At 42.0% G+C, this 25,638-nt stretch overlaps 4 protein-coding genes, 1 long non-coding RNA gene and 2 other non-coding genes across 9 annotated transcripts; 4 read left to right on the top strand and 3 right to left on the bottom strand.

The window, feature by feature from the left end:
• Nucleotide 1: 1 nt before the first annotated feature.
• On the bottom strand, nt 2-2,911 carry pex11b (peroxisomal biogenesis factor 11 beta). 2 transcript variants are annotated; one of them, XM_004074178.4, is made up of 4 exons: nt 2,691-2,911; nt 2,027-2,142; nt 1,747-1,948; nt 2-865 (listed from the first exon to the last, which is right to left on the bottom strand). In XM_004074178.4, the coding sequence occupies exons 1-4, from the start codon at nt 2,744-2,746 to the stop codon at nt 466-468; spliced, it is 774 nt and encodes a 257-aa protein (XP_004074226.1). In that variant the 5' UTR covers nt 2,747-2,911; the 3' UTR covers nt 2-465. The 2 variants fall into 2 exon arrangements, with proteins under 2 accessions (XP_004074226.1, XP_011479486.1); XM_011481184.3 differs by having other exon boundaries at nt 2,648-2,754.
• A 973-nt stretch (nt 2,912-3,884) lies between these two features.
• snapin (SNAP associated protein) lies at nt 3,885-5,897 on the bottom strand. The gene is made up of 4 exons (XM_004074177.4): nt 5,743-5,897; nt 5,607-5,653; nt 5,387-5,505; nt 3,885-4,486 (listed from the first exon to the last, which is right to left on the bottom strand). The coding sequence occupies exons 1-4, from the start codon at nt 5,868-5,870 to the stop codon at nt 4,379-4,381; spliced, it is 402 nt and encodes a 133-aa protein (XP_004074225.1). The 5' UTR covers nt 5,871-5,897; the 3' UTR covers nt 3,885-4,378.
• Nucleotides 5,898-5,903: 6 nt separating this feature from the next.
• Nucleotides 5,904-10,186, top strand: chtop (chromatin target of PRMT1). Of its 2 annotated transcripts, none has more exons than XM_004074176.3 (6): nt 5,904-6,536; nt 7,205-7,294; nt 8,231-8,381; nt 9,102-9,279; nt 9,355-9,480; nt 9,570-10,186. In XM_004074176.3, exons 2-6 carry the CDS (start codon nt 7,230-7,232, stop codon nt 9,770-9,772), a joined length of 723 nt encoding a protein of 240 aa, XP_004074224.1. In that variant the 5' UTR covers nt 5,904-6,536; nt 7,205-7,229; the 3' UTR covers nt 9,773-10,186. The 2 variants fall into 2 exon arrangements, with proteins under 2 accessions (XP_004074224.1, XP_011479485.1); XM_011481183.2 differs by having other exon boundaries at nt 9,099-9,279.
• Nucleotides 10,187-15,942: 5,756 nt separating this feature from the next.
• On the top strand, nt 15,943-16,071 carry LOC111948274. The gene has a single exon (XR_002874230.1). It is a non-coding gene; the product is annotated as a small nucleolar RNA SNORA18 (small nucleolar RNA).
• A 158-nt stretch (nt 16,072-16,229) lies between these two features.
• LOC111948270 lies at nt 16,230-16,358 on the top strand. Its single transcript, XR_002874226.1, has one exon. It is a non-coding gene; the product is annotated as a small nucleolar RNA SNORA8 (small nucleolar RNA).
• Nucleotides 16,359-19,410: 3,052 nt separating this feature from the next.
• txnip (thioredoxin interacting protein) lies at nt 19,411-22,269 on the bottom strand. Its single transcript, XM_023960078.1, has 6 exons — nt 21,896-22,269; nt 21,424-21,499; nt 21,198-21,345; nt 20,755-21,114; nt 20,353-20,658; nt 19,411-20,268 (listed from the first exon to the last, which is right to left on the bottom strand). The coding sequence occupies exons 1-6, from the start codon at nt 22,149-22,151 to the stop codon at nt 20,218-20,220; spliced, it is 1,197 nt and encodes a 398-aa protein (XP_023815846.1). The 5' UTR covers nt 22,152-22,269; the 3' UTR covers nt 19,411-20,217.
• Nucleotides 22,270-22,296: 27 nt separating this feature from the next.
• Nucleotides 22,297-23,752, top strand: LOC110015957. The gene is made up of 2 exons (XR_002291220.1): nt 22,297-22,478; nt 23,503-23,752. It is a non-coding gene; the product is annotated as an uncharacterized LOC110015957 (long non-coding RNA).
• The last annotated feature ends 1,886 nt before the right edge of the window (nt 23,753-25,638 follow it).

Here is a 25,638-nt window from a genome sequence, read left to right as displayed (position 1 = left end):
CTCCAGCATCACGCGTACCTCTCTCTAATGGTTTTTATTTCAATAAGCCAGAGTGACCTCACCTTTTCCCTCTGACATCTGAAATAGTGGGATTGTACTTCCAAAGGCTCTTTGTCCACATAAACTCAAACTTTGGTGGGAAAAAACATCTTTAGCTACTTTGTTTATTTAGAACTATATGCTGCAAGAAAATGAAATAAAAGCAAAGTAGATTTTTAAACTCTGAGCAAATGTTGAATAACAGAAAAACAGAATAAATCATGTAGATCATGTTAAAAATCTGTCAAACTGGGGTCAAGAAACATTAAAAACATTTTAAGGAAAATTCTTTCACATTTCAAAGCTTTATCATTTCTGACCTAAACTGTTATGTCAACATGGATCCCGTGGATCCAAAAACTGCTGAGTCTAACGCCTCAGCTGCAGTTTGTGCACTCTAGCAGGGGTGTCAAAGTGTCCTAAGCCTCAGGGTTTCAATTTGAGCCAGGGGTGGGTCACAGCGAGGATGGCGAGCACGGAGGAGGTGACGCCACATGCCCCCACAAAGCCTGGCCCTGTTGGGTAAATCCCTAACCTGTCCAGAGGAATGAAGATGTCGCAGCTGTTCTTCAGTAGGTCCAGAAGCAATGGGGGGTTGTTCTGCAGCACCGTGATCACCTGCCGGAAGTGTCTGAGCAGCCACGCCCACATAAGGGGGGGGCGGCTGCTGGTGATGGGGGAGGAGAGGCAGTCAGCAGGGGGGTCGTGGCTGGGATTAGGTGATGAAGATGTTTTGGCACTTTGGTAGCGCGCATCGCTGTCCATGAGGAGGCAGAGCTCATACACGTCTCGAGTCAGGCTGACGAGCAGAGAAAACAGGTAGTACCTGTTGGGGGGGGGGGCAGAGAGTGTTAGCAAGATCATCTCATCATCTTTGAAGGAGGGGGGTGTCTTAAAAGGCAAATTTGTTAAACTTATCACTAAACTGAGTTTCTACTTTCTAAAAAGCTAGTTTCTTCAACACTTCTTTGATCCCTAAAAGCTATAATTGGTTAAGTGCAGATTCAGTTTGATTTCACCATGGCTTTTATTTTTTGTTTTGACTGAAAATGTTCTATTTGTTTCATCAGTAAAGTAAAAATAAGTACTGTCTGTAGGCATTCTTAAATAATGGCCAGTGGAAGTACTGTGATCAATCTTATCCTGGAAACAGGGCATGACTGAAAAGAAACAAAAAGCCATCGATATTCTCTGCACAATTTCAAAATAAAAGATTTTCTAAAAGCAAGAATGCAACTGAATTTGCACTATCCCCAAACAATCATGTTAATTATGTATTTCCCGCTGCAGGTGAAGGATGCAACACATTGTAAACTTGATCATTTTTAGAATGTTCCATTAAGACTATGCTCATATGACAAGAACAAGTCTTTTTTTAAGTCTTGTCTTCATTTTTTCCTACTTTTTGTTTCAGTTTTTCCACATATGCTGTTCTCAACCCTTGTGTTATCTTAGATGACCCCACCCTTACATTGATGTGTTATTCCTACCATGACAAAGGTGGATAAAGGTGGAAAGATTTCATGTAATCCATGGACACCAGTTAGGTTCAAAAATACTTGAAGAAAAAAGGTTCAGACCACTAGTGGGTCTAGATGGTTACTCAGAAGGGTTACTCAGAAAGACTTGAAGAAACACTTTTTATTGCCTAAGTCTCAATCTGAAGTCAAGACTGGAGGCAGAAGATAAGCCAGGAAAAAGACCCACCTAAAGGATCTCTGACTCCATTTCTGTTGGTCGACTTTGGAGAAAAGGCCCGTCTTTCCTGCCCACACCACATTGTCACAAGCAAAGTACATGGCTTTGTTCAGATGGCTGATCGTCAGGCAGAGCCTCAACACGCCATCAGATATGTGGATTGCTCTTTTGGCAGCTTCCAGAGCTTCCACGGAGTTCCCAAGACGCAGAACTGTGGAGGCATTATGTCTTGATTTTCACTCCCCTGCTTAGATGGTGAAGAAGAGAAGACCAGAATTCTTCCACTTACATTTTCTGGTGAGGCTCAGGTGTTTTTCCAGGTCACTGAGCGTTTTGAGGAGGTCTGCCGCTGCCTTGCTCTTGTGCAGCGTGTACCCTAACAACATGCAGGCATACTGTGCAGCCCTGTGAGCACAAAAGTACAAGTACAGAGCTGAGGTCCACTTCAACAGACAAACGCCTGCAGACGATTATGTCAGCCCAAACATTTACAGAACTTCTTGATACAGTTGATCATAATATCCCGACACATGAATTTTGAAGCTCTGGTATGTCTAAAAATTAAATTTAAAAAACATGTTTATTTAACATACAGCTTACTGACAAATTTTATTTTTGATTTTGCACCATAGATTAGAAAATACATGCATTATGGTTAATCAATTTTATTTAAATACATATTTATTGTAGCACCAGTGAAAATTCATATAAACTTTAGACAAACGTGCATTATGTAGTGGAGTTAAAATACATTTTTTGGAATTAACATTTAGAGAAAATATAGGATTTATGGTGTAGTGATACAACATTTAAACGTATTTTAAATTACTAAAGTAAACGTAACTCGTTACTATCCAGCACTACTTTCAGATTTTATACTAGTACCGATAGTTTAAAAATATGTTCGTACATGGACCGTGCGGGCTTCCGTTCATGGCAGATTTGGAGCTGACCTGAAAAGTCTGTCTTTGGATTGACTCTGTGCGTTGAAACGAACCCACGCGTCCATCCCGGATCGGTTACGCGGCCCTGGAAGTGGCTGCGCGCTGATTATAACTTGCAGTTCATCCCAGGAGCGTCAGGGAGGAGGAAATCCTCGCTTGTGTTTACAACGAGCGCGAGAAGGCCTTTCTTTTTCCGCCCAGTCTCCTGCTGTAAATTGGGATACTGCCATCTATAGGCCAGGGTGTGTAATTGCAGGCGCACAATCTCCACCTGAAAGCACACCTTTTTGCTCTGATAAATAATGTTAATGGCTGAGGTGAAGCATCCTGTTTATTGTCTTTTAGGACAAACACTTAAAAGAGATTTGAGCAGGGCTAAAAAGTCTGCTTTAAAAAAGACGTATTAATCAATAAACGTTCCAAATCTGCATAAAGAGGGTAGTAAACACATCAACGTGGGAAAGCTTTGTATGTCTTGATGTTGAGTCATGGCATCTGGACTGAAAACCTTGAAATTTTTGTATGTTTTACCACTCATGTCCCTTTGATGTGTATGTTAGTGTGTGTGATTATGTACCCCGCCTTCACCCAACAGTTGGTTGGCTGTCGCAACCATGTAAACCTCCCAAAAAGGATTAAGCAGGTTAAGAAGATGGATGTGATGAAAACTTACTTTCCTTTTTATAAAATGAACTTGTTTGATGAAAGGAAGACCACCATCAGGTAGTCATCACCACCATCACCTCCTTGACTTGATTCTCAAAAAAAAGGAAGTCCAAATTGCCAAAGGTGTTTTTTGTAAAAGGCCAAGTATTGTGCTGACAGGTTTTTTTTCTGTGGTGGTGGAGGTGCGGGTATTTTTCCAAAAATCTTTTTACGGTGTTGCTAAAAATAAAATTTAATTTAAAAAAAAAAGAGAAACTAAGCAGGTCAACTCTGAAGTTTTAACACTGTCCATTATTTTAGCATTCTGTTGCTAAAAAAATAGAAAAAATATCCAAGTTTGATAATGAATTATAAAGCTAAATGAAAGTGAAATTTGTCTAACTAAAATTTTTTTGGGTCAACATGCTGCTATCCTGTTCTTAAAATATTTTTCATTTACCTGCAGCTTCCAAAATTATACTAGTGAAGTTAGAATACTGTAAAGAGCCAATGTTTTTTGTGTTTTTTTTATAACCAAAAACGCTAAAAAAGTCAAGCTTTCATTTCAGTACATTTATTCACATAAAGTTGTGAATCAACAATTTGTAAATATTTCCAATCAGTACCTATCTCCTGATGGAGCTTTATTCAGGAATTACATAAATGACTAAATCAGAAATAAACAAACTACTGATGCTTTTTCCAACTCAAGCAGAATGTAAAGTGACAGAACCAACCCACTAAACGCTGACTGTATATGAGCATCATTCAAACCTGGAGATTCAACAAATTGTAACTATGAACCAACAGCTCAGCTTGGTTTTAGCATCACACCGATCAGTGTTCCACCCAATTTCTGAATTGAGGAGACAGCCTACCTCCATCCATCTGCCGTCTGTCTAAAGCGCTCGTAGGTAAACACCCGTAACACTCTAAGTAACTATATTGTGGGTGGTTATAGGTAAAAGCAACAAAACATTAAATAAAAAGTTAGCAAAAAACATTTCTGCAAATTGAAGGAAGACTGCATCAGGGTTTCCTGGGGGCAGGGTTCAGGGTTTACTAGGAGAGCGGGAGGCAAACACCCCCGAGGCTTCCAGCATGGTCTTCCTTCGTGCCGTCTCCTTGGCCACGTTGTGGTTGAGTCTCCTCAGACGTTCCTACAACCACAAAAGTCTCAGTGAAACACCAGTTGAGAGTCCTGAGCCAAGACAACACAGGTAAAGGTTCAGCAACAGAAACATCTGGTGGAGGATGAGTCCTGTGGTGCAGGAGCACCCACTTCAGCTCTCATGCCATGCACTTTGGACGTGTGCATTAGGGGCAATCAACAAGGTTTGAATGGAACTTTTTCTGAATCTTAAATACAGCTGAAAGCTTGAAAAGCTGAGCAAAATTATGTGTTTAAATGAGCGAAGAATTCCTTTTTGACTGTGTTTCAATGCAAATTGAGGGAAATTCTCAAATGAGTTTGGACAGCCATCTGACAAGGAGGTAATCTGTTTCCTTGATCCAACAGCTGGAACCTTCAAAATTTAAAAATGCTGGCCGAGATAGAAAACGATAAACAAGACCCATTTAATTCCACCTCTCCTGAGCAGGATCTTTCAGGTTTTATTGTGCTATCATATAATAAACAAATTTTTACATTTATTTCTTCCATTTTGGTTTTCAAATACAGGTTGTTGGCACACAAAATGAATGAAGTACCACCTAACTATGTTTCCCCGAATAATTATTCTTTTTCACACCAAGAAAATAAAGGCTTTCTGTGAAAACTTTTTCTCGAACAAGAAGGCGTACCAACTTATTTTCAAAGGTTCTTCAGAGAAGAACTTTAAAGACCCACTCTGATCATCCTCTCTTTTCAAAGCATTCCCAGTGGTCTTTTGATTATGATTATGTCGCTTTTAATCAAAAATCCTGTGTCATTTTCTAGGACAGTCTCTGAAGAGCGGCAGTAGTTGGGTTGTTGACCCATTTTTTAGTCTCTTGTCTGATGCTGCACATCCACAGACTAGTGGATGTGCAGCACAGCAAAGAGGAAGTACAAACCCAACCTGAGCGTTCTGCAGGATGTTGTTCACCAACACCACTCTCCGCCTGGCGTTCAACAGCTTCTTCACATATGGGTCCAGGTCGAGGGTCACCTTCTGGTGCTCATTTATCCTGCACAACTCTAGGAGAGTGAACACACCAGAGGCCAATTTAGGTCATCGTTTCGATTTTTGGTGATTGTCATTAAATATACTGTCCAGTCACACATTTTTAATGACTTACCTGTGGCCAAATTATCTATGTGCTCTCTTAATTCCACCTGACTTTCCCTGGAAATAATGAAATCCTGGCGTTAAAGAGGAGGGGACCATCAGCGCCAAAACAGAGCTTATCATGCGACCCAGATGAGTGCATTTACCTGACTGAGTGCACGTGCAGATCGAGCTGCTGGATAGCTGGTTTGAGAAGGTCCAACAATCCTTCTGCGAGAACATCTTTACCTAAAGAGGCTTCCACCACAGCCACGGAAGCCATGTTGTTGACCATTAACAACAAGTCAGGCGGTCGTGACGTCAGGGCGTACACTTCACGTACAGTCAGAATGCTTGTTTATGCGTCAGTTGCATCAATGAATGTTAATTCTTTGACTTAAAAAAACGCTATAAGGCCCTCACAAAATTCCCAACTGTTTTCTTCTTTTTTTCTTTTCATCGGATAAACTTTAAACCAAATGCGTTCCCTTTTATACAAAAACGTTCAACATAACAAGCTTGTCGTTGGTTTGTAAAATAAAGTATGAACACGTTCTAAAAATGGGTTCAACATCAACAAAAATAATTTGTCTGATTGGAATTGTGATTTACACCCCCCCACCCCCACCCCCAAGTTCTCCGATTTCCGATTACCACAAATGTAACGCGCAACTCCATTTTCTCGAGGAGTCTGATGTAGGCCGCTCCATTTTAGCCCAGCACACAGTTACGGAGCGCGTCTCTGGCTTCGACTGGCCACCACAAGTTATTAAAGTCAGTGTAGGGATTTGTCTGACTCTTTTTTAACCACCCTATTTATTGTTTTTGTAATAATTATTTATTTTAGACGTAGAATACGTTAGGAGGAGACATTCGCACCAACGCTTGTAGTTAGCCGTCAAGCTAACCTAGCTGACTTCTAGCTTATTTTTTTCTTCCCTTGACTGACTCCTCATCCACAGTAAGATATTTATTTAATTAACTTAATGCAAACATATTATCTGTTTGTTTAAAAAAACGGTGTTAAACTTTTTTTAAAGGAGTTACGTTTATGTGAATCTTGTAGTGCTACATTTTGCGACCGCAGCTGCTGTGTGTGTATTGTATTCTTTTTTTTTTCCTTCTCCTTCGCTTTTTTTTTTCTAAAATCCATAACATTTGATGTATAAGTACGCCGGTAATGGAAGTTCAGAACCAAGACATTGTATAGTCAGGGCCGGCATAGAGTACATTTGTTTGTTAATAGCACGTGAGTAAATGTTGCCATGCATGTTTTCACTGGCGTTTTTCTTTTCTTTTTTTTTTTTTTTTTGGTGCGCATAAAGTACAGTCTCAATAGGACATATGGCTTAAAAATCCATTCAGTTCTGGAAGTTGTATCTAAGTCATCTGATATGAAACTATGCGGAATAATTAGCTCATGACACCTGAAACAACAGAATCATGATAGAAGTCGGATTGTTTATAGACTTTGAACTTAATTCACATCAGAAATCCATACCATTAAATCTGTCTGAGTGCTGGGGAATGTTAATTTTCATTCATTCATTGGATTTGGTTTAACGCACTTTACTTCATGGAAAGGACAAAACACTGAAGTGCTTTTTTTTCCCCCTGTGTCGTTTTCAGGAATCTACAGTCGGAGATTTTCAAAATGAGTGCTGCCTCCTCCCAAAAAGTTATCCTGAAAAGCACCACCAAAGTGTCTCTGAATGAGCGGTGAGGCGTCATGCACCTGTTAGTCACCAGCAGCAAAGGCCACCCTTGGCCTCTTAAATTTGTAGTTGTCTCTACAGAAGGCTGATATGGGAGACTTGACTCAGCATGGATCCTGTTATGGGTTTTTTTTGTGTGTGCACTGCTCACTCAAAGACAACACCCGCTGCAGTACAGGTCAGGAGACTTGAGCTCCTGCCACATATCTTGTGTAAGCAGTGAACATGTGTAGGAGATGAGGGGAGCGGGTTTGCTTGGTAAGGCTTCCGAAGCCAGTGCTGGACCAGGCCTTTACCTAAAATGTCTTTGTAGAAAACAGCACTGTATGCATCAAGTCTCCAGCTTGACAGGGGTGGTGCACCTCCCCACTTTTTTCTCTCAACCTAGTGAAAAGAAGCACATTCCTGTTTTCTGTCTGTCTTCCTCTCTGCTGAACTCGCGAGACAAGCCACTCAGTCCAAGCTTGGACGTGAAAAAAAAAAGCGCCCCAGCTCCCAACGTCTCTACCCCAACATCACTGACACTGGGGTTGAACTGCAGTTCACGGTCTGTGCTGTAAGAGGCTGAGTGGTCAAACACTCCTCATGTCCAGGGCCACCGCTGCTCCTAAGCTCGCAGGCCTGTAAGTGGCAGATTGAGTCAAACCTTATCGATCTTCTCTGTCTTCTCTCTGCTTTTCTATCGTGGTCTCAGTTCAGCTCACTTGTGCTCATTTTCCTACACGCTGAGATTATTTATAAGTACATTTGGAGTTTCGCATGATTGAGAGAAAATAGGTTCCAACAAGTGGAAAGGAAGCCTTAGGATTCATCCCAGCCTTTGTAGCCGCATCCATGATATGAGAGATGACTTGATGTGGAACCTGCTTCCTCCTCCTGCTCTATATGTCCCGTCCCCTTCTTTTTACTTCCTCCCTCTTCTTCCCTCCCACTTCTGAAGCTTCACTAACATGCTGAAGAACAAGCAACCCCCTGTGGTAAGCATTCGAGCCACCATGCAACAGCAGCATTTGGCTAGTGCCCGCAACCGCCGGCTTGCCCAGCAGATGGAGAACCGGCCCTCGGTGCAAGCTGCACTGAACCACAAGCAGGTAAATTGGAAGGTCAGCCCATCTGTTTTCCTCTTTCTGTGGAGAGATTTACAGTGCTGCTTGAATTGTCTACAGTAAGTGCACTATATATATACATATATGTCAGCTAAGTGGTCTTGGTGGTTACACAAATAGATCCTTGGAGTTAAGCAACACCTTGCATGTTTTTTAAGTTTGTATTGAGACAGATTTTCAGCCTTCCACTGGCATGATTTGTATGTATGTACAAATAAATCAGTGAAATCTTTGTGTGGATGTAATAATTACAAGATGCTGTAGTCCACTTCTGGTTTATAATTTTGACAATGGCCCACATTTGATGCCATAGCAACAGTTTATTTTATTTGTATTTATTTACTGCCGAGTTCGTGTTTCTTAAATGGGGCTGTGGATGAACGGCTGCTGCTTTTATAGAAAAAGATCACTCACTTCTGATGCACAGCTTGAGTGGGCTTTATTTATAGCAGCTTCACCCGCGCTCTCTGCTGACAGTCATTGCAAACGTCTGATCGAAGGACCATTAGTATGTTTGAAGCAGGTACAAAGTCACTGGATTGGTTAGAGTTAATGAGACATGGATGTTTTTCCGTCTTTGTGGACTAAAAATGCCAGTTGAAACAGTCAGTGAAGCCACAGACTCTGGAGCCGTTCAGGTCTGTGTAACAAAGACTATTCCGTCCACTTTGATTTTGTCATAATGGTCTCTGCTGAACCCAGCAGAGCCTGAAGCAGCGCCTGGGGAAGAGCAGCATTCAAGCCAGGCTGGGTCGACCCATGGGCACTCTGATGCGCGGAGGACCAGGAGGCAGAGGTGGGATTCGAGGAATGATGGCCAGAGGAGGCCTGAGAGGAGGAGGACGAGGAGGTTTAATGGGAGGAGCCCTGTTTTCCCTCAGAGGTGTGTGTCCTAAGACCTACACTCATGTGACTGCCGGGTGTGTGCTCTGAAATGTGACCCTCCGTTTTAACACAGGGAGGCGGGGTTCTGCAGGAGGACCCATGCGAGGCCGTAGCTCCGTCGGCCGATTAGCAATGCGCAGAGGAGGCCGGCATCGTGGAGGAGTTTCTGGAAGAGGAGTTCGAGGAGGCATCACCAGAGGTGGGGAGTGGCTGTTGAAGTGTAACATCCATCTCAGAAATCCAGCAGTTCTTGTCCAGTCACACGTGCGCTCTGTGTTGGTTGAATAGGGCGCGGCGGAATCAGAGGACGGGGCGGGTTTCCAGGTCGAGGAGGACGGGGCCGTGGGCGGGGCAGAGGAGTGGGCAGGCCGGTTGTCACTCGTGAACAATTGGACAACCAGCTGGACGCCTACATGTCAAAGACCAAAGGCCACCTGGACGCAGAGCTGGACGCCTACATGGCTCAGGCGGACCCCGACAGCATGGAGTAACCGAGCCTGCACACCTGCCCGCTGCAGCTCACCTGTACTGTGTAGTGTAGACAGCAGATGGCTGCCCATCAGTCTGGAGAATGTGGTCAGAGGCAGCAGCTGCTGCCCCCTGCAGACACCACATCATTCAGTGAACACATCCACACACTTGGTAGACCTCTGCTGTTCCTTGTGCTGTCTTTAGTTTTTTTATTTGGGCTTTTTTTTTATATATATAAAATGCTGCCACCTTTTCAGCTGTGGTCCTTCCTTTACCATCTGGTTATCAGTTTGTTAATTTCAGTGCAAAACAGTTAAAAGAACACAAGCAATGTTTTAAACCAAATACCTTTTCTCTCAATTTGATGAAATGTGAGCAGAGGTCTGTGAAACATTTGTGTTCTGGGCTAAAGTAAAAATGTATATTTTAAATCAGATGTTCTCTGAATCTGTTCCTTCTGTGTTTTTATATGAAGATCCAACACCATTCTGCTCATCATTTAGGGAGCCCGTTTCTGTTCATTTGGATTTAAAGACCCACACTAAAATCGTTCCCAGTGGGCTTTTATTTATGATTATGCTGCTTTTACCCGAAATAAAAAATAAAAAAAACTGTTTGTAGGACATAGTTTCTGCAGAGTGGCAGTAGCTCATTAAAAATCCGGCTCAGAGTTGTGGGCAGGACCGTTGGAAACTTGGCACGGAGAAACCCCACCCTCCTTCCGCTACCCGTTTCAGAGAGCTTTTTCCTGCTAGCTTACAGTCCTTCACAATCCCAGCTTAACATTACTGGTGCAACAAAGATTGCAAGCAATACTGGAACTATCCAGCAACACAGTTTAGAGCCAGACGCCAGCTCAGACAAGGAAAGTAAAGATCTAGTTGTCTATTAGTAGATGCAACTGAATGGAACGGAGCAAAGAGCTTGTGGCCTACTCAGCGCATTTCCCTGATTCACAACGATTTGACTGAAGAAATACTCTGAAATGCAATTTTTAGCTTAAATGTCTTAATATATGTCCAGGAGAGAAATGCCACAAAAATATGTTAAAACACAACTTTCACTGGAGTGGGTCTTTAACTTTTTTGGGTAGCACTCACACTTCGGGTACGGGAAAGCTGTCCCAAAACAAAGTTTCTTCTATAAATAAATATGCATGTAGACAAGTGACCTTAGAGACTCAGAAGTTGGTAACCTAACTCAATTAAATTTAGTGTGTGTGTGTGTATATACGGTATATATATACCATATATAAGAATTTGGTTAAATTTGCAGAAGATGAGCCATAATTTTAATTACACCAATATAATCTGTAGCACAGTGTAACAATTTCTCAGTTTGCAAGCAAGAATATGCTCATTAAGGGAGAATGGTTTAATGTGCATCACAGAATTTAAAGGGAAAACCGTAGAAAAAAAAGTTTACCAAGATGTAAAACTAAACTGTAAAACAACTTCAAGTTATATATTTTTAAAAATGCAGTTACTAGGGGTTTAAGATTTTTTTTTAACCTGAACTGAGCACATTTCTCGCTATGGTGATCAGTTTACTGCGGACATTTTTCAGAATTCTGTGAAAGCTGGACTATGGTAATTAGTTTATGCTGTAACGGTGGAGTAACACACAAATCTAAATTGAAATTCAGCTAACATCAGCTGTAGGTGTCTAATATTTCTTTCTTGTTAATCATATCTCTGTTATATAGAAAAATGAATAAGGGAATCGTAAAGAAAAAGTTGTTCTATTTCAGGCTTTCTGTTTACATTCTGAATTTCTTGTATGGTTTTTTTTTACACAAAGATTAAGTCTATACATTTTGATGGTTACAGCATGAACTATAAAAATCCCAAATTCAGTTTCTGAGGGGGGCAAAATTCACATTCTAAAGCAGATTATTGAAATACCTTCAAAACAAAAAATGTATTTAAAATTTCTGTTAGTTTTAATCAATATCATGGAAATAAAATGCAGACCTACATTTGTCCTATACTGCGTTTGGAATTAGGCCCTCAGCTGGCACTTCACACCATTTGACTTAAACTTTGGTTTCTTATCCTCTAGGTGTTTTTTTGTTTGTTTGTTTTTTTGGAGATCAATGTCACTGGAAGAGCAAAACGTAATGTTTCCCAGTCGGTGACCCACTGATGTGGGTCCATGCTGTTTGATCTGGTGCATTGTCAGTGGAGGCATCACTGAGAAAGTTCAATAGTATTTACATTATTATTATTATTTGAGCCAACTGGGCTTCCGTAACCTTTCAGCAGGTAAAACCAGGTACTTGTTAATCTCTGAGGACCTTGGACAAGAACTTGGCAAGAACGCTATAACAAGCATTTCTTGCCATTAAGTCGTGGCTGTCACTCAGTGAGCCATTCATTAGTTTATTGCAGCTGGCGCTAGAGGGCGATAGAATGCGCCAACATTCGTGTGCCAGAAAACGCTGACAACTGTCGTAATCATCCTATAAAAACTCATGCTGCACGCGGTTACGTCCTCTTACGTGCACAGCTGAAGTCCCAGAGAGTGGTCAATGGGGTCGATCAGGAGTAAGTTTTATATTTAAAGACGAATTCAGTTCAGATTAGCTATGTTTGTTCCTTATGCTTTTATTGTCCGTCTTGAACGAAACGGATTTATGGGGGTAACTGTAGGTTACTCTGACTCTGAGTTGGGGCCGTAAAGGCCAGAAAATAGCGGGACCTATCCAAACATGCTCTCTAGTAGGAAACTGCAACATCATCGGAAGATTTGACTTAAAACTGTAATATTTAAGCAGATGGCTCGTTGGTGTTTGTTTTACCATGCTATGCTCTGTGTCGTGTGTTGTTCCCGTGCAGTGGAGCAGCTCCAGAGCAGCAGTGGTTACAGAGAGGAAGGCAGGCTCTGCTTTCACCTCAGCACTACTGGTGGCTGATGAGTGACAATGAAGCCTGGCACACTGGTTTGGATGTGTACAGAGTTGCACGATTTCTAGAGGTGAGGTTCTGTTACAGGTGTAGAACCCGACAGTTCCCCCCCGTGTTTTCTTTTGTTTTTTCTAAATTAATTTAACCGGAAATGACTTTGTAATGTTGCAATTCTTCAAATGACCATTAGGTGGTGCTTTCATTCATTTTTATGTTGAAATCCCCAACTTCTTTATTTATTTATTAAACATTTGCAGAATATAATACAGAAATGCAACATTTATCAAAATATAAGAATACCACACAGTTCTGAATAAAGAATAAAATGGTTTTAACCTTATGAAAATTATAATGAACAAAATTATAAGTACCGGTAACATAGATGTTTAAAACTAACTGGTGTTCAATTATAACCAAATAAAGCAATCACAGAAGGAAATAAAAAAGTAACTTAAAACAGAAACATCTGGTGTCAACACTTCCTGTAACGTTTGTTTATTGCTTTCTTTTGACAACTTTACAACTAATTTTTACCTTTTTATTTAAAAAAAAAGGTGTTTGTGCTAAAACAGGGTTTTTACTCTTGTCACTTTGCAAATGTATTGTGTTGCAAAAATGATTATGTTGCAGGATGACCCACAGTCTGGGTTTAACTAACTTATTAAGCACAACAAAACAGTTTAAATAACTAACTTGGTTGGAAAAGTAATTCAACAAGCAGATCAATGTTGGCACTACTTTTTTCACTCCTGCTAAATAGTTGATCAGAGGGGACTGGTGTGGCTTGGCATTGGTGACAATGCTTAATGAAAACGACAACATTTAAGGGAATCAGGTTTTGAGTTTACAGCAAAGCTGATCGTAATTTCTTTTTCTGCACTGTTAAATTTCAAGCTGGTAGATTTTCATACTTTTTCTATCTTTAGGATGTTTAACTGACTCCACCATGATGTTGCTGAACCTTCAGACTATCGCTTTCAGACGGGTAAGTCATTTGGTTCAGGATCGGTTTTTGATTTTTTTCCAACCTTCAAAATGTTCTCTGTAAGCTGAATGGAGCACAGTGTGACCTCTGGTCCTGTTGGGTGGGCCACAGAGACCCACGGTGCACAGATCAACTACTCCTTTTGCAACCCACTGCTGCTGTTGACTGCAGCAGTGTTACTAATGAGGAATGACAGCTGTTACTGATGGAGCACGTCTTCCTAATGACTGTCTGAGGATCAGCTGCTTTGTTTAGACACATGACTGGTTCAAGGCCAGATTTAATTTCCCAGTTATGTTTTTCATGGACTGCAAATGCAGTTGGATAAAAGGCTAACTGCATGTCGCTTTTTATTGTGCAATGTCCATGTCAAATGAATGACAGGCTACTGCAGTTGGTCATTAAAATGTTTTCTTAAAGTCACTCCATCTTTGTCTCTGTTCTCCAGGTTCTGTTGATCTGGGATCTGCTCGGTGAGTCACCCTTGAGTCTTTCATTTTGTGGCGAAACATTTGGCTCCTTGCCCCCCTCCCACGCCAAGAACAGTGAACTGCATGATGGCGCTCTGGCTTTGACATTTGTGGCAGTTAAACTGCACAGTAAAGTACCGTAAACTGTTCTGGGGCCAACAGTTTTTGTAGAAAGCAACTCTTGAAGGGTGTGCAAGGGGGCGGGGCTTCAGTGATGCGCCACAGTGCTTCCACTCTGTCCTTGGCTTCCATGTGATGAGTGTTTCTATTTGTTCAACTGCTCTGAAATGTGATTGACAGCTGCATCTCTGAACAAGCCATACTTAAAACTGAGGCTGTTCTCTGCCTAGCTGCATCACGCTCATTTTTTTTAATTTTTTTTTTTTTTTCCTTCTGCCTGCAGCTTTCACCGTGGCGATCACCTGAAGGGCTGAGCTGTCGGTGGGGGTGCTTAGGCACAGATCAGGTATGTCTTTATGAGAACCGTAATCATTGCATCTGAACTTCATGTAAGGGTTACTGGCTGACTTAAGGCCCGTACACACCGGGACGAATATTCGCCAGTGTTTTTCGCCACGTCTTTTGTGTTCACACCCAGGCGATTTTCGCTGACGATGAGCCGAGTGAACATGCAATTTCATTCCCTGACATTAGATGGCGCTTAATGTAAAACCGAAATACTCCTGTACACAAGGTGGCGCTGCACAACTTTACGCTTCTTAAAGTCGCTTTTCACTCAGAAGAAGAGGGCAAGTATTTATGCGCTTGTCAGAATAATACAAAGAAAACATGAATATTTCAAGCACCAGTAGCTCCAACTGGTACTTGGTAAGGGGATATTTAAGAATGTCCGTCATTATTTCGTCGCGGCTGTTTAGATGCAACTCGGCGTCTATCTTCTTCGCTGGTATGTGTGCTCAGCAAGGCAGTTTTGTGTTTGAGCGCCCCCAAGTTGTGTTTTACTGTAACTTCAGAAGCTCCAGACACGTGTGCAAAAGCGCCATTCTCATTGGTCGAATAGATTTCGACGCAAGGCGTCAAAAAAAAATGCGAACCCGAGGGTTTTTTTTTTTTGACACGTGGCGTTTTTTCGCGTCGGTGTGCAAACTCTCATTGGTGCCCTTTGTTTAGTCACGAGGCGTTAAACGTCGGCAAAATTCATCCCGGTGTGAACGGGCCTTAAGTATGCATCAGAAATTAACGCACGGCGTGGAAGAACAAAATGTCTGACGTGAAGCGGAGGACGCTTCTGCGAAGTGCAAACATTCTGATGATGCATACTTCGAAGGCCATTAACCCGCTTATACCATGGTCACATAAATACACAAATATTCAGTTTTTAGTACTTTATTTTTTCGGTTTGGATCGCTTTTTTCACAAAGACTTTGTTACGTGGTGCACATAGTCACATAACCGACTGCAGCGGCACACCCAGCAGCCAATCAGAATAGAGTATTCACCCGGACCATGGTATAAATTGAATTATACTGTGAAAAAAGGCAATGTACTATGCTTGGAAAAGTTCTGCAGCTCAAGATTCAAGATTTATTTGTCATTGTCGGTGAAATAACAAATACGTTTAGAGCATCAACAACAGCCACTCAGTTCAATTCACCAAATAAATAACCTGATGAGGTGATATAAGTTGGGCCTGGTACCCAACACAAGCTCTTGGTTCGGTTTGTGGAGAGCTTCGTGTGACTGAAGCGTAGGAAAACTGATTAACTGCCACCTGCTGGATGGAGGGTATGAAAGTGGAATCTTTCTGGAGAAGCTGAACTCCAAATATTTAGCTTTGTTTGGTTCAGTGTAGATTGGTCTTACACAAACCTGAGGTCTATCCCAACGGGTCCTTCGCCGTAGGGCCATGTTGTTGGAAATGCCTCAGAGAGCAAATCTGCAGTTCGCTTTACCCACATGTTCAGTGTGAGCCTGCTGGGATATGACTGCAAACACTTCTTCATGGAGCCGTACGGCAGCAGCTGATGCTCCGCTCTGTTGTTCAACAGGTTTGAGGCTCTCCTCCAGAGGATCTGGTGAAACGGAAGCAAGAGGCCGCGAAGCATCATCTGCCTGAAGATGTATGTTATTTTCCATTTATTGACATGTTTGTGACAGCACTGTGTGGTATCTGCAGCCAGCTGCTGCTCCAGCTGGTTTGCTCAAAAGTCAGTGCGATAGGATGTCAGCCCTTGGCATCGTTGGTCTCTGTGCTGTCTGTGCATGGGGTCCTGGAAGAATGGCTGAGACAAACGCATACTGCAGCATGTGAAGACTTTCGATTGCAAGGAGTTCATCTTCTTTTTAAGGTTTCTGCACTGGTGACTCTTCAGAGACGTGGAGGGGTGAAGATGTGAAACCAGGCAGCATTAAAGGTAACGCGTATCCGTCTGTTGTCATGACAACTGTAAGACAAAACTGAGGTAGCTCTGTATAGTGATGAAGAGTTGAGCATCTATGGAAAGCCTGTCTTCAGGGTTGGTCATTTACCAAAGCTCTCAGGATCCTATGTTCCTGATTTGCTGTGGAGTTGACCACAAAGCAAACGTCATTCCTGTGGGCTTCTGGGTCTCCAGAGGACTCGCAGGAAACAAGCCCTGCTTCCACCAGGTTTCATAAAGTGGAGAAAGGATTAGTGCTTTCCAAAGCTTTTATTTAATATGAATGCTAAAAATGTGATGCTTCATTTGTTTTCTTTTTTACATGAATAATGTTCTCATTCAGAGCAGACTGTGACCTGTATCCATCTGTTCTCAGATGCTGTCCAGCTCTGGAGGTCAGCTGTGAAGATGACCTGCAGCAAAGGATAAACCTGCCCTTTGGACTGCAGAGTGACTAGACATGTTTGGTTCAGACATGATGTTGACCCTTACAAAATAAAGTCTGCCTTTATCAACTTATGAGACTGTTTTATTTTGGTTAATTTTTTGTTTTTTTTGTTCTAATTGGATTTATAGAAATAAATCATCTCACTGACTGATTTGCAGTGGTGGTCAGGTGTCAATTATCTGGAGCTCCTTCAATTCCCACTACGAGCATCATGTGCTCGCTCTAAAGTGGCCCCAGTGGTCTTTTAATTAGAATTATGCTGCTTTTAGCCAAAATAATAAATTAAAAACTTCCATTTTCTAAAACGGTTTCTGCAGAAGAGGCAGTGGTTCAGTAGGAATTCAGCTGAATTGTGGTGGGACTGTTGGTGCAGAGCAACCGTCCTTCCCCTCCCTCTTGCTGAGAGCTCAGTTGAACTGGAGCAGGGAGATTTTGTTCTTCCGGTGTACCGTATTTTCCGGACCATAAGTCGCACTGGACTATAAGTCGCATTTTGACGGGAAATTTATTTGACAAAATTTCAGACCAAGATATAACTTGCACAACCTCATATGACACAATCATAGCAGACTGTTTATCTTGTATCACAGTAATATTTTATTTCATGAAGCATCATTGGCCAACTAATACTGTTTTCAACTTGTATTTGTAGAAAGTTGTCATTTTTATTGCATTTCTGAATCTATGAAATCATTGGAAAATAGAATATTATGTTGTTAGCCTTCAAGATCTAACTGTAAAAAAAGCTTTGCCGATTCTCTGAGTCACTTGACATACTCTTAACACTTAACATACCTCACATCAAATTGACCCAGTGGGTCTGTCAAGATTCCACTGGCAGTTGGAGCTAACAGCCTTCACTGGCTCCTAGTTTGTTAAAATGATTTGGAATCTGCACAGAAACAAAATAAAGAAACCAGCGCAAAATGATTCTTTTTTTTTCTTAGCTGAGAATTGCTATGCTTTGCATGATTTCTGCTAGAGTTTCTACATTCAAAGCTTTGTCTGTCAAACGTACCAGTTCTAGTCTGACCCGTGTTGTTGGTGCCTCTTACGGTAACAGAGCTTTGGTCATCTGAGCTGCACTACTTACTTCTGGCATTTCAGTGAAGACAGTCCCATCCTGTGTCCCTTTTGAATAGTCTTTTTCTTTTCCAAATCTGGAATGTGCTGCTGTTTCTGAAGCGTTAGAAGAAATCCCCTAAATTACTGGGCTGTTGAGTCATAAAGACATTTCTTAACATCCTGTCGTCAGGCCCACAAATTCAATCACTAGGGGGCATAATTCAGCACTTTTGTCTGCCGGGTCCAAGTTCAGGTCAATGCAGAGGATCAGTCATGTGAATCCTAAACAACTTTTCTCACCGGTTCAGTCGTGGGCTGGTTTAATGAGCTCCAGCTCACATGTCCAACTCCAGTTCTCAAGGGTCAGTATCCTACATGTTTCCAGCCAATCTGCCATGTAATCAGCAGCAGGTGGGGCTGGGTTTTTGAAGACCCAGCAGTATGCTGGTTCTTGAAGCATCCTCTAAAGTTGTTGGTGGAAATTGGAGAACTATTGGTCAGAAGAGGAGAGGAGCGGGACATGTTTGTAGGCAAAGAGAGGAAAGGCAAAGGAGGAACTTTGACAAGTTAAACTTTGGTGGAAAGTAGAGGGGTGGACATCCAGGGATTCTACAAGTTTGCTAAGAATCTTCTGAATAAGAAGACTGTAAGAGAGGGTGATGAAGCTGAAGCTGACAGTTGAAGGTATGATGTTCAAAATTGTCAATTGTTCCTTGGCCTGTGTTTTGGCAAGAGTCTGGCAATACGTATTACCATGGGCTATATCCCAAGACAATATTAAAAAATATATCAAAAGTTGAATGTAACCCTTGTGCTATCCTAGGCACTGTAACATTGGGAGTTGGGTCATCTAGACCCACTAGACAGTGCTCTGAACCTTTTTTCTTCAATGATTTGTGATCTTCACTGGTGTCCATGGATTACATGAAATCTTTCCACCTTTATCATGGTAGGGAGAACCCTTCAATGTAAGGATGGGGTCATCTAAGATAGCACAAGGGTAAAGGAATCTATGTAGAATAAAGGTAAACTAGAAAAATAAGGTGTTTGAAGGAAATAGTTGGCTAAGGTTCCAGCTGTGATTAAGTGGACTGGTGTGCAGCCAGAGGGCTGTTCTGTGCTCCGTCATGCTGACGTCTTTTCACAACTATGAGCTAGAGATAAGGGCGTCTGGGTTGAGTTTCATTGCTCTCCAGAATGCAGTTTCATAAACAAGAAGCACAAAACAACCAAGTCAAGTAATAATTGGTAATACTAAAAAAAAATGAAACATTTCAAATTAAAAAGGGAGGTTTTTGATTTTATTATCAGCAAAAAAGGAATTTTCTGTCTTTTGCAATGCCGTTTTCAGGGACATCCAGATCAGGTTGGGTTCATGTTTAATGGATGAAACAATCGACAGGTTTTTCTTTTCAAGCGTTTATTATATAAAATTTGACCCATGGGGTTCATACAAAAATACTTTCTTACAACTCAGTCTTAAAACACTTTTCAAACTTTTAAAGTGAAGAAAGAGGGCAGATTTGACTGAAATGTTGTCTGAGACAACTGCAGAACAGATACAGCAGTTCTGTAAGGTGCTTCAGCATCACACCTGCTGAAAAGAATTAAAGTCAGAATATAATCAAATTTGGGATTTCTCTTTTTTTCTTTTTAAATTAAAAAAACATTTTTTTACATTTGTAACACACAGCCAAAAACGTTTGTTTGCAGTAACAGAGCATAACTTTAAAAAGTGCGATTCAAAAAAAAAAAGAAAAAGGAGTCATACACAACATGCTGAGATAATGCTCTGTGGAAATAAGGAGGCTCCTTTATCATCCTAAACGTTTGTTCCCAACAAACTGATGAGCCTGCTGAGAGCCACAGCTCCTCTTTGGAAGAAACTGGATATAACTGGAATGAACAAACCAGCCAGGAGTCACAGCCTGACTCACACACGGCTCCTTCTCAAAGAGTAAAAAAAAAAAAGTGTTCGACAGGAAGCAGCAACACCAACGGACTCCGGTTACTCCATGGAGCCTTTAGACGGGAGGAACAGCAGACGGAGACCTTCAGGACCAACCGAACACCAGGGGGAAACTCTGGATGAAGCACAGGCATATGCAGAAACATCATCATCGCAGGTTCTCTCCAGTTTGGACCTCCAGCTTCTTGTTGAAGTGCATTCAATGATTGGTCTTGGAGAACTGGACCCGCAGCTGCAGCATTCAGCAGACTGGCAGCATGCAAACGTTGTTTCCGTTGTACTCTTCTTCGGTCTGCAAAACACGAAGCAAAACCAGAACTTTCAGAACCGTCCCAGCAGCTGCCAGAAATGCGCAGAACCCTGTTGATCGCCTTACCTCGGCAAACACAGGCGGTGATGGGAACTGGAAGCTGGGCGACCTCATGAAAATGGGGCTGCCATCTATGTCGTCGCAGTCACACAGCAGCGGCGTGAGGGGCTGGTCGAGCCGAACGTCCCGCGTCATGTCAGAGTAGCTGGGGGGATTGGAGGGCATCTGCAGGGACACCCAGCTCTGGGAGGCGTTGCTTACGGAGCCCTCCTGGCTGCTCACACTGTTGCTGCGGCTGCCGAGACCGGCTGTCCCGATGACCAGAGGCAGCTCCAGGATCACTTTCTCACTGCCGGGAATGTGGACGTAAATCTGGAAGAAGAAAACAACAGACCATCAACACGTGTTTATCTCAGGAGGAGCCACAGGTGCTCCGCAGGCATGCACACTTCACCATCGGTGGCTCACCATTAGTGCATACTCCACACGGATGATGTTACAGCTCAGCATGGATGGCTTGATCTTTGGTACCCTGATGGTCTTCCCCTGCCAGGCGTCACACATGCCAGAGATGATGTGGTTTCCACGCACTGATGACAGCTTCTGCCTGAAGACCTTGGTGCGGCCGTTGGCCTGATATGTGTGTTTGGCAATGATGGCAGCTTTGGGAACCACGATGCGTGAGCAGGTGTTCTCGAACTTGGCGTTGATGCAGATGTCCTCGCCTTCACAGAAACCACGCCTGTCGATTTTGGCGTTTAGTGACACTTGGCCGTCGGGAATGAACATGCAGGTTACTTTCTTTTCCTTGGAGCCACCTGTGGGAGACTGAAGAGCAAAAAGAGGTAAAAAGAAGGTTAGCACGGCGGCGAATCCCAACATCTACACCCATGGATGTTCTGATTACTCACAAGTAAATCTGGGGTGTTGACATCCAGAGGTTCCTCCACCTCGAAGCATTTCTTGCACTCAAGCGTGGGCTGCAGCGGCCTCTCCAATTTAGCCTTCACATAGTACTGAACATAGCCAAACTTCCCCTTGTAAGAGGATACCAGCTGCCTATGAGCAAACACAAACAGGATTAGAACCACAAATCATTTCATGACTGAATGAGGAACTAAAAAAAAGGGGGCTTACCCTTGGTCGGGGAGGTCGAATCCAAAAGTGTACTCATATTTATTCCCAGGCCTCAGCACGACAGAGCCATCTGCATCTGGGGAGGGGGGAGAAAAACCATGAGTAAGGGGGGGGGGGGGGGGGGCAACTCTGTGGGAAATGAAAATGAAGGTGGGACATGATGTAAACAGAGCCAACTGGGACAAAGTTCAAGCACGGATGTTTCTGATTCCTGCCTCACTGATGAACCCCTGTAAATTCTCACTGCGTCATATTTCACCCATGAATCCAAATTTATTAAACTCACTTTAAAATAGACTAGAGTTAAAAAAAAAAGAAGCAGCTCACTTTAACCACAAAAACAGCTTTAGATTTATAAAGTGGAAGAAAAAATAATTTAACTACTTAATATTTTTAACGTGTAATTGTGTTATTTAGCTAGGACAAAAATAATTCCAGCACTTCCAACAGTTCCAGTGCGCACGAGGCTTACCTTTGGGCTGGTCGTGCAGGCTCAGGACCTCCTCGTGCCTCAGGTACTCGGCCTCCTGTCGGCATCGCTGCTTCCCCTTAGCGTACTCCACCTTGGCACAGCCCAGAGCCACGACTTTCACCGCAGACACCCGCGTCAACTCGTTCACCTCCACCTCCACGCGGCCGCACACCTTCTCCCCGCCGCAGTAAAAAGTCTTGCTCGGGTCCGATAAGACTATCTGAAAAGTTTTCAGTCTCTTCGTCATGGCTACCATGGCTGCTGAGGCTGTGAACAATGCTTGCTCGTGCGACTGAAGCTTTCGTCGTCTGAGGCTGTAAACAACAGAGGCGGCTGTATTTTTCTTTCTTTCCGTGAGCCCCGCGTGATGAACCGCCTCCGCGGTGTGGCTCAGCGCATGCACAGCGCTCCTATTGGCGGAAACTCTAGGTTTGTCTCGGCTTTAGCCAATCAGAGCGCAGAGTCAGCGCGTGGACAGCGCATGCATACGAGAGTGCAGCGCGTGCTCAGGAGATGAGAGACGAAAACTCAGCGTTTATAGTAAACACCAGAAACCTGGGAAGTACAGGCGTTTCCCTCTTAGGTCAGTTATTCAGCTGCGTTACAAATGAATATTATCAGTGCTATGATATAAAATCAGTTTACAGTTAATTTTGTGTCCTGATATGCTGAAACTGGATGATAACAGATAAAGAAAAACCTGAAAACACTATATCAAGCAGTTAATGGTCAAGTTTACACGACGTTTATTGTCTTATGAACAGACAGATCCATAAAACAATTGTGAGGATCAACTCATTAATATTTTCCCAAAGCATTAAATACTTTAAAATGTCTGTTTGCTGCTGAAGGGCCACAGTGTAGGCTACACTTTTTAAAAGTGATATAGATTTTTTTGTTGTGGGTTTTTATACTGTCTGCTTGTATTTTTTTTCGCTTGTATTTTTTTCCCTATTGTTCAAAAAGACAATTCCAACAATACAAAAAGACATCAAAATGTAAAATAAAAGTATTTGAGGTTAATTTAGGGTGACATTTTTTCAACTTATATAATGTTAACATTTTATCCTTTTAACGTCACGCATGTTAGGTCAAATATTGCTTACAAAATAAACGCCAGAGTTTCACTGTAAACAATTCATGAAGTTAACATTACAGTGATTCTTGATACTTCTAGAGTCCTCAGTAATTGGTAGGGATGCCACATTCATTCATTCATTCATTCATTCATTCATTCATTCATTCATTCATTCATTCATTCCTCTTCTAAAATCCACTTCAGGGTCACGGAGCTGCCAGACCCTTTTCCGGCCATCTTTGCTTCCCTACAGCATGCCATTATCTTTTAGAAGGATGTGTTATTTATGGTATTTATGGTTTTTGGTATAAGCCAACTGAAAGATTTTTCTTCATTCTTTCTTGCTAATTAGCTAATTTAAAAGAGGGATTTTCAGATATTTTTTAGCTTTATTGTTGTTTTGTAATACTCAAAATAAATATGAAATGGAAACAAAAACGTGACCCAAAAATTGAACCAAGTCATGGAGAAAGTGAATCTTTGCATTCCTGGTAAATACTTATATAGTGCTTTTCTACCTTCCCTTAAGGCCCATAGTGCTTTATTCACATTCACCCATGCACACACAATGGCGCCAACCTGTAACCACCAGGAGCAGTGTGGGGATCAGCGTCTTGCCCAAGGACACTTCCACACATGTGGGCCGGATGGAAACGAACCTACAATCTTCAGATCAGCTGCTCTTCCTCTGCACCACGCCGCCACCGCAGATATTATTGGAAGAAGATCAAATTTGGTCTAAATTTTAAAAGAAAAATGAATAAAAAACATTTTGCAACTTTTTTCTCTGTGTTGTTTCACAACCATCAAATATATTTCTGTAAAAAGCAAGAACCTTTTAATTGTCTCAGAAGGCTCAAGTGTAATGTAAACTGATCGTTGTGGCTCCTCTCTCAAGTATCCCCACGTCTGTAACAAGATGCCCCAACTGACGCCACATGTCTTCTGAATGGTTGACTTTTCTGGGTATCGCATCTCTTCAGAAGTGGGATCTAAAAATATTTTTGTTCACAGACACAGTGATGGAAATCAATTTTGTAGAAGGGATCATTTCGTACTGTAACCCTGGTGCTATCCTACGCACTTTACCATTGGGAGTTGGGTCATCTAGACCCACTAGACAGTGTGCTGAACCTTTTTTCTTCAATGATTTGTGAACCTCACTGGTGTCCATGGATTACATGAAATCTTTCCACCTTTATCCACATTTGTCATGGTAGGAATAACACATCAAAGTAAGGGTGGAGTCATCTAAGGGTTAAAAACAAGGGTTAAAAAAGAAGTAACACAATTATCTGTAATAATAAGGTTTCCAAAGATTTGTTTAGGTCAGGAAACTCAGTTCTTTCCTCATTTTTATACCTGAAACATATTAACTGATTAAAGTGATCAAGTTGATGCCTCACTGATTTCCTTTCAGGATAAAAGATGTCTGGAACGTCTTAAAATGCTGCATTACCCCAATGATTGGAAAAATACAGCTCTTCTTCAGACTAACTTGGGTTTATTGTAACTTTAAATATTTTTTTCTGTCTCTAATATATCTAATTTGCTTTTTTTTATTCATGTAATGAAAAAAATACATTTGAAAGGAAAACCTTTCCATGCTACACAGATTTTTTCTACTGTGGGACAAACACTTTCATCCAACATGCCATGAACAACTTTGGTGTGAGATTTCATTGCAGACTGACCTCCAGTCTACATCTCAAAGCATAAATTCACAGCAATGAAGCTGCTGAGTGCAGACTGACATACAAATGAATGAAATGAGTTCCGAGATTCCCAAAGCTGTGACAGACCAAGGAATGTCTACGTGCGATTTGACGAACCACGTCAAGAAGAAAAACAAGTCAGTCCAATCAGTTTCAAAATCTTATCACACCACATCACGATGAACAAGCTCTGCATTGAGAGAGGAAACACCAGGAACTCAGCAATCAGGCCCTCTGTGGTTCTTTATGTAGTAGAAGTGCAGAAGTTCAACCTGTCACTTCTGAGCTTTTTTTTTGTAAATGCAGGGCAATATGCAGCTGCTATGATGCTGGAAGGATGGACAAGACCTGATAAGCAGTAAAGAAAGTGTAATGGTAGGCAAAGGAAAAGTGAAAGAAAGACCACGAAAAATGTGTGGGGGTGGGGGGGCACGTTTACAGCATAAACAACTCAAGGGAAGCGAGGGTACACAGTGTGCAGAGGTCTCTACGTTCTTCATGATCACCAGCCTTCAACCACCTCCATAATAATTTAGGACTGACTCAAATCCTTGCACGATCACAGAATTTCAATATAAAACTTTGGTCAGAGGGGTTGTTATGAAGCTTCAGCCTCTTGAAGGTCACGCTAAAAAAACAATGAGCTGCTTTCACAGGAAAACAACCTCAGTTGAGTTGGTAGCCAGATAACATTGCAGTCTATAAAAAACAAATGACACATTTCCATGAAACCCGTTCCATTTCTAGAGTCAAAGAGCGTCGTTTTGTTTTTGTTTTATTGCACACCAGAAACTTTTTCTTTTTCTTTTTGCTTCAAGTGACACACGTTGTGCACATGTTGCTTCCTGGGTCTTCCAGCCGCCGTGCACTTTTTTTGTCTTCCTGCAGACAGACGTGCCGAGGGCAGCGAGAACCTTTTGTTCCACATTTCAAACTCCCAACCACAGTTA

Source organism: Oryzias latipes, chromosome 11 (assembly GCF_002234675.1).
Source record: "Oryzias latipes chromosome 11, ASM223467v1".
Taxonomy (NCBI): Eukaryota; Metazoa; Chordata; class Actinopteri; order Beloniformes; family Adrianichthyidae; genus Oryzias; species Oryzias latipes.
This window is presented reverse-complemented; position numbering and strand designations above follow the sequence as displayed.

Excerpts from the sequence above, each read along its gene's own strand:
- pex11b (XM_004074178.4), bottom strand. The coding sequence starts at position 2,746 with ATGGACGCGTGGGTTCGTTTCAACGCACAGAGTCAATCCAAAGACAGA. Across the intron at positions 2,143-2,690 it reads TCCAAAGACAGACTTTTCAG|GGCTGCACAGTATGCCTGCA; the intron begins GTCAGCTCCAAA and ends TTGTGCTCACAG. Across the intron at positions 866-1,746 it reads TGGAGTCAGAGATCCTTTAG|GTACTACCTGTTTTCTCTGC; the intron begins GTGGGTCTTTTT and ends CCCCCCCAACAG.
- snapin (XM_004074177.4), bottom strand. The coding sequence starts at position 5,870 with ATGGTCAACAACATGGCTTCCGTGGCTGTGGTGGAAGCCTCTTTAGGT. Across the intron at positions 5,654-5,742 it reads CTGCACGTGCACTCAGTCAG|GGAAAGTCAGGTGGAATTAA; the intron begins GTAAATGCACTC and ends CATTATTTCCAG. Across the intron at positions 5,506-5,606 it reads CATAGATAATTTGGCCACAG|AGTTGTGCAGGATAAATGAG; the intron begins GTAAGTCATTAA and ends TCACTCTCCTAG.
- chtop (XM_011481183.2), top strand. The coding sequence starts at position 7,230 with ATGAGTGCTGCCTCCTCCCAAAAAGTTATCCTGAAAAGCACCACCAAA. Across the intron at positions 9,280-9,354 it reads AGCCCTGTTTTCCCTCAGAG|GGAGGCGGGGTTCTGCAGGA; the intron begins GTGTGTGTCCTA and ends GTTTTAACACAG. Across the intron at positions 9,481-9,569 it reads TCGAGGAGGCATCACCAGAG|GGCGCGGCGGAATCAGAGGA; the intron begins GTGGGGAGTGGC and ends TTGGTTGAATAG.
- txnip (XM_023960078.1), bottom strand. The coding sequence starts at position 22,151 with ATGGTAGCCATGACGAAGAGACTGAAAACTTTTCAGATAGTCTTATCG. Across the intron at positions 21,500-21,895 it reads CCTGCACGACCAGCCCAAAG|ATGCAGATGGCTCTGTCGTG; the intron begins GTAAGCCTCGTG and ends CCCCCTCCCCAG. Across the intron at positions 21,346-21,423 it reads TTCGACCTCCCCGACCAAGG|GCAGCTGGTATCCTCTTACA; the intron begins GTAAGCCCCCTT and ends GTTTGCTCATAG.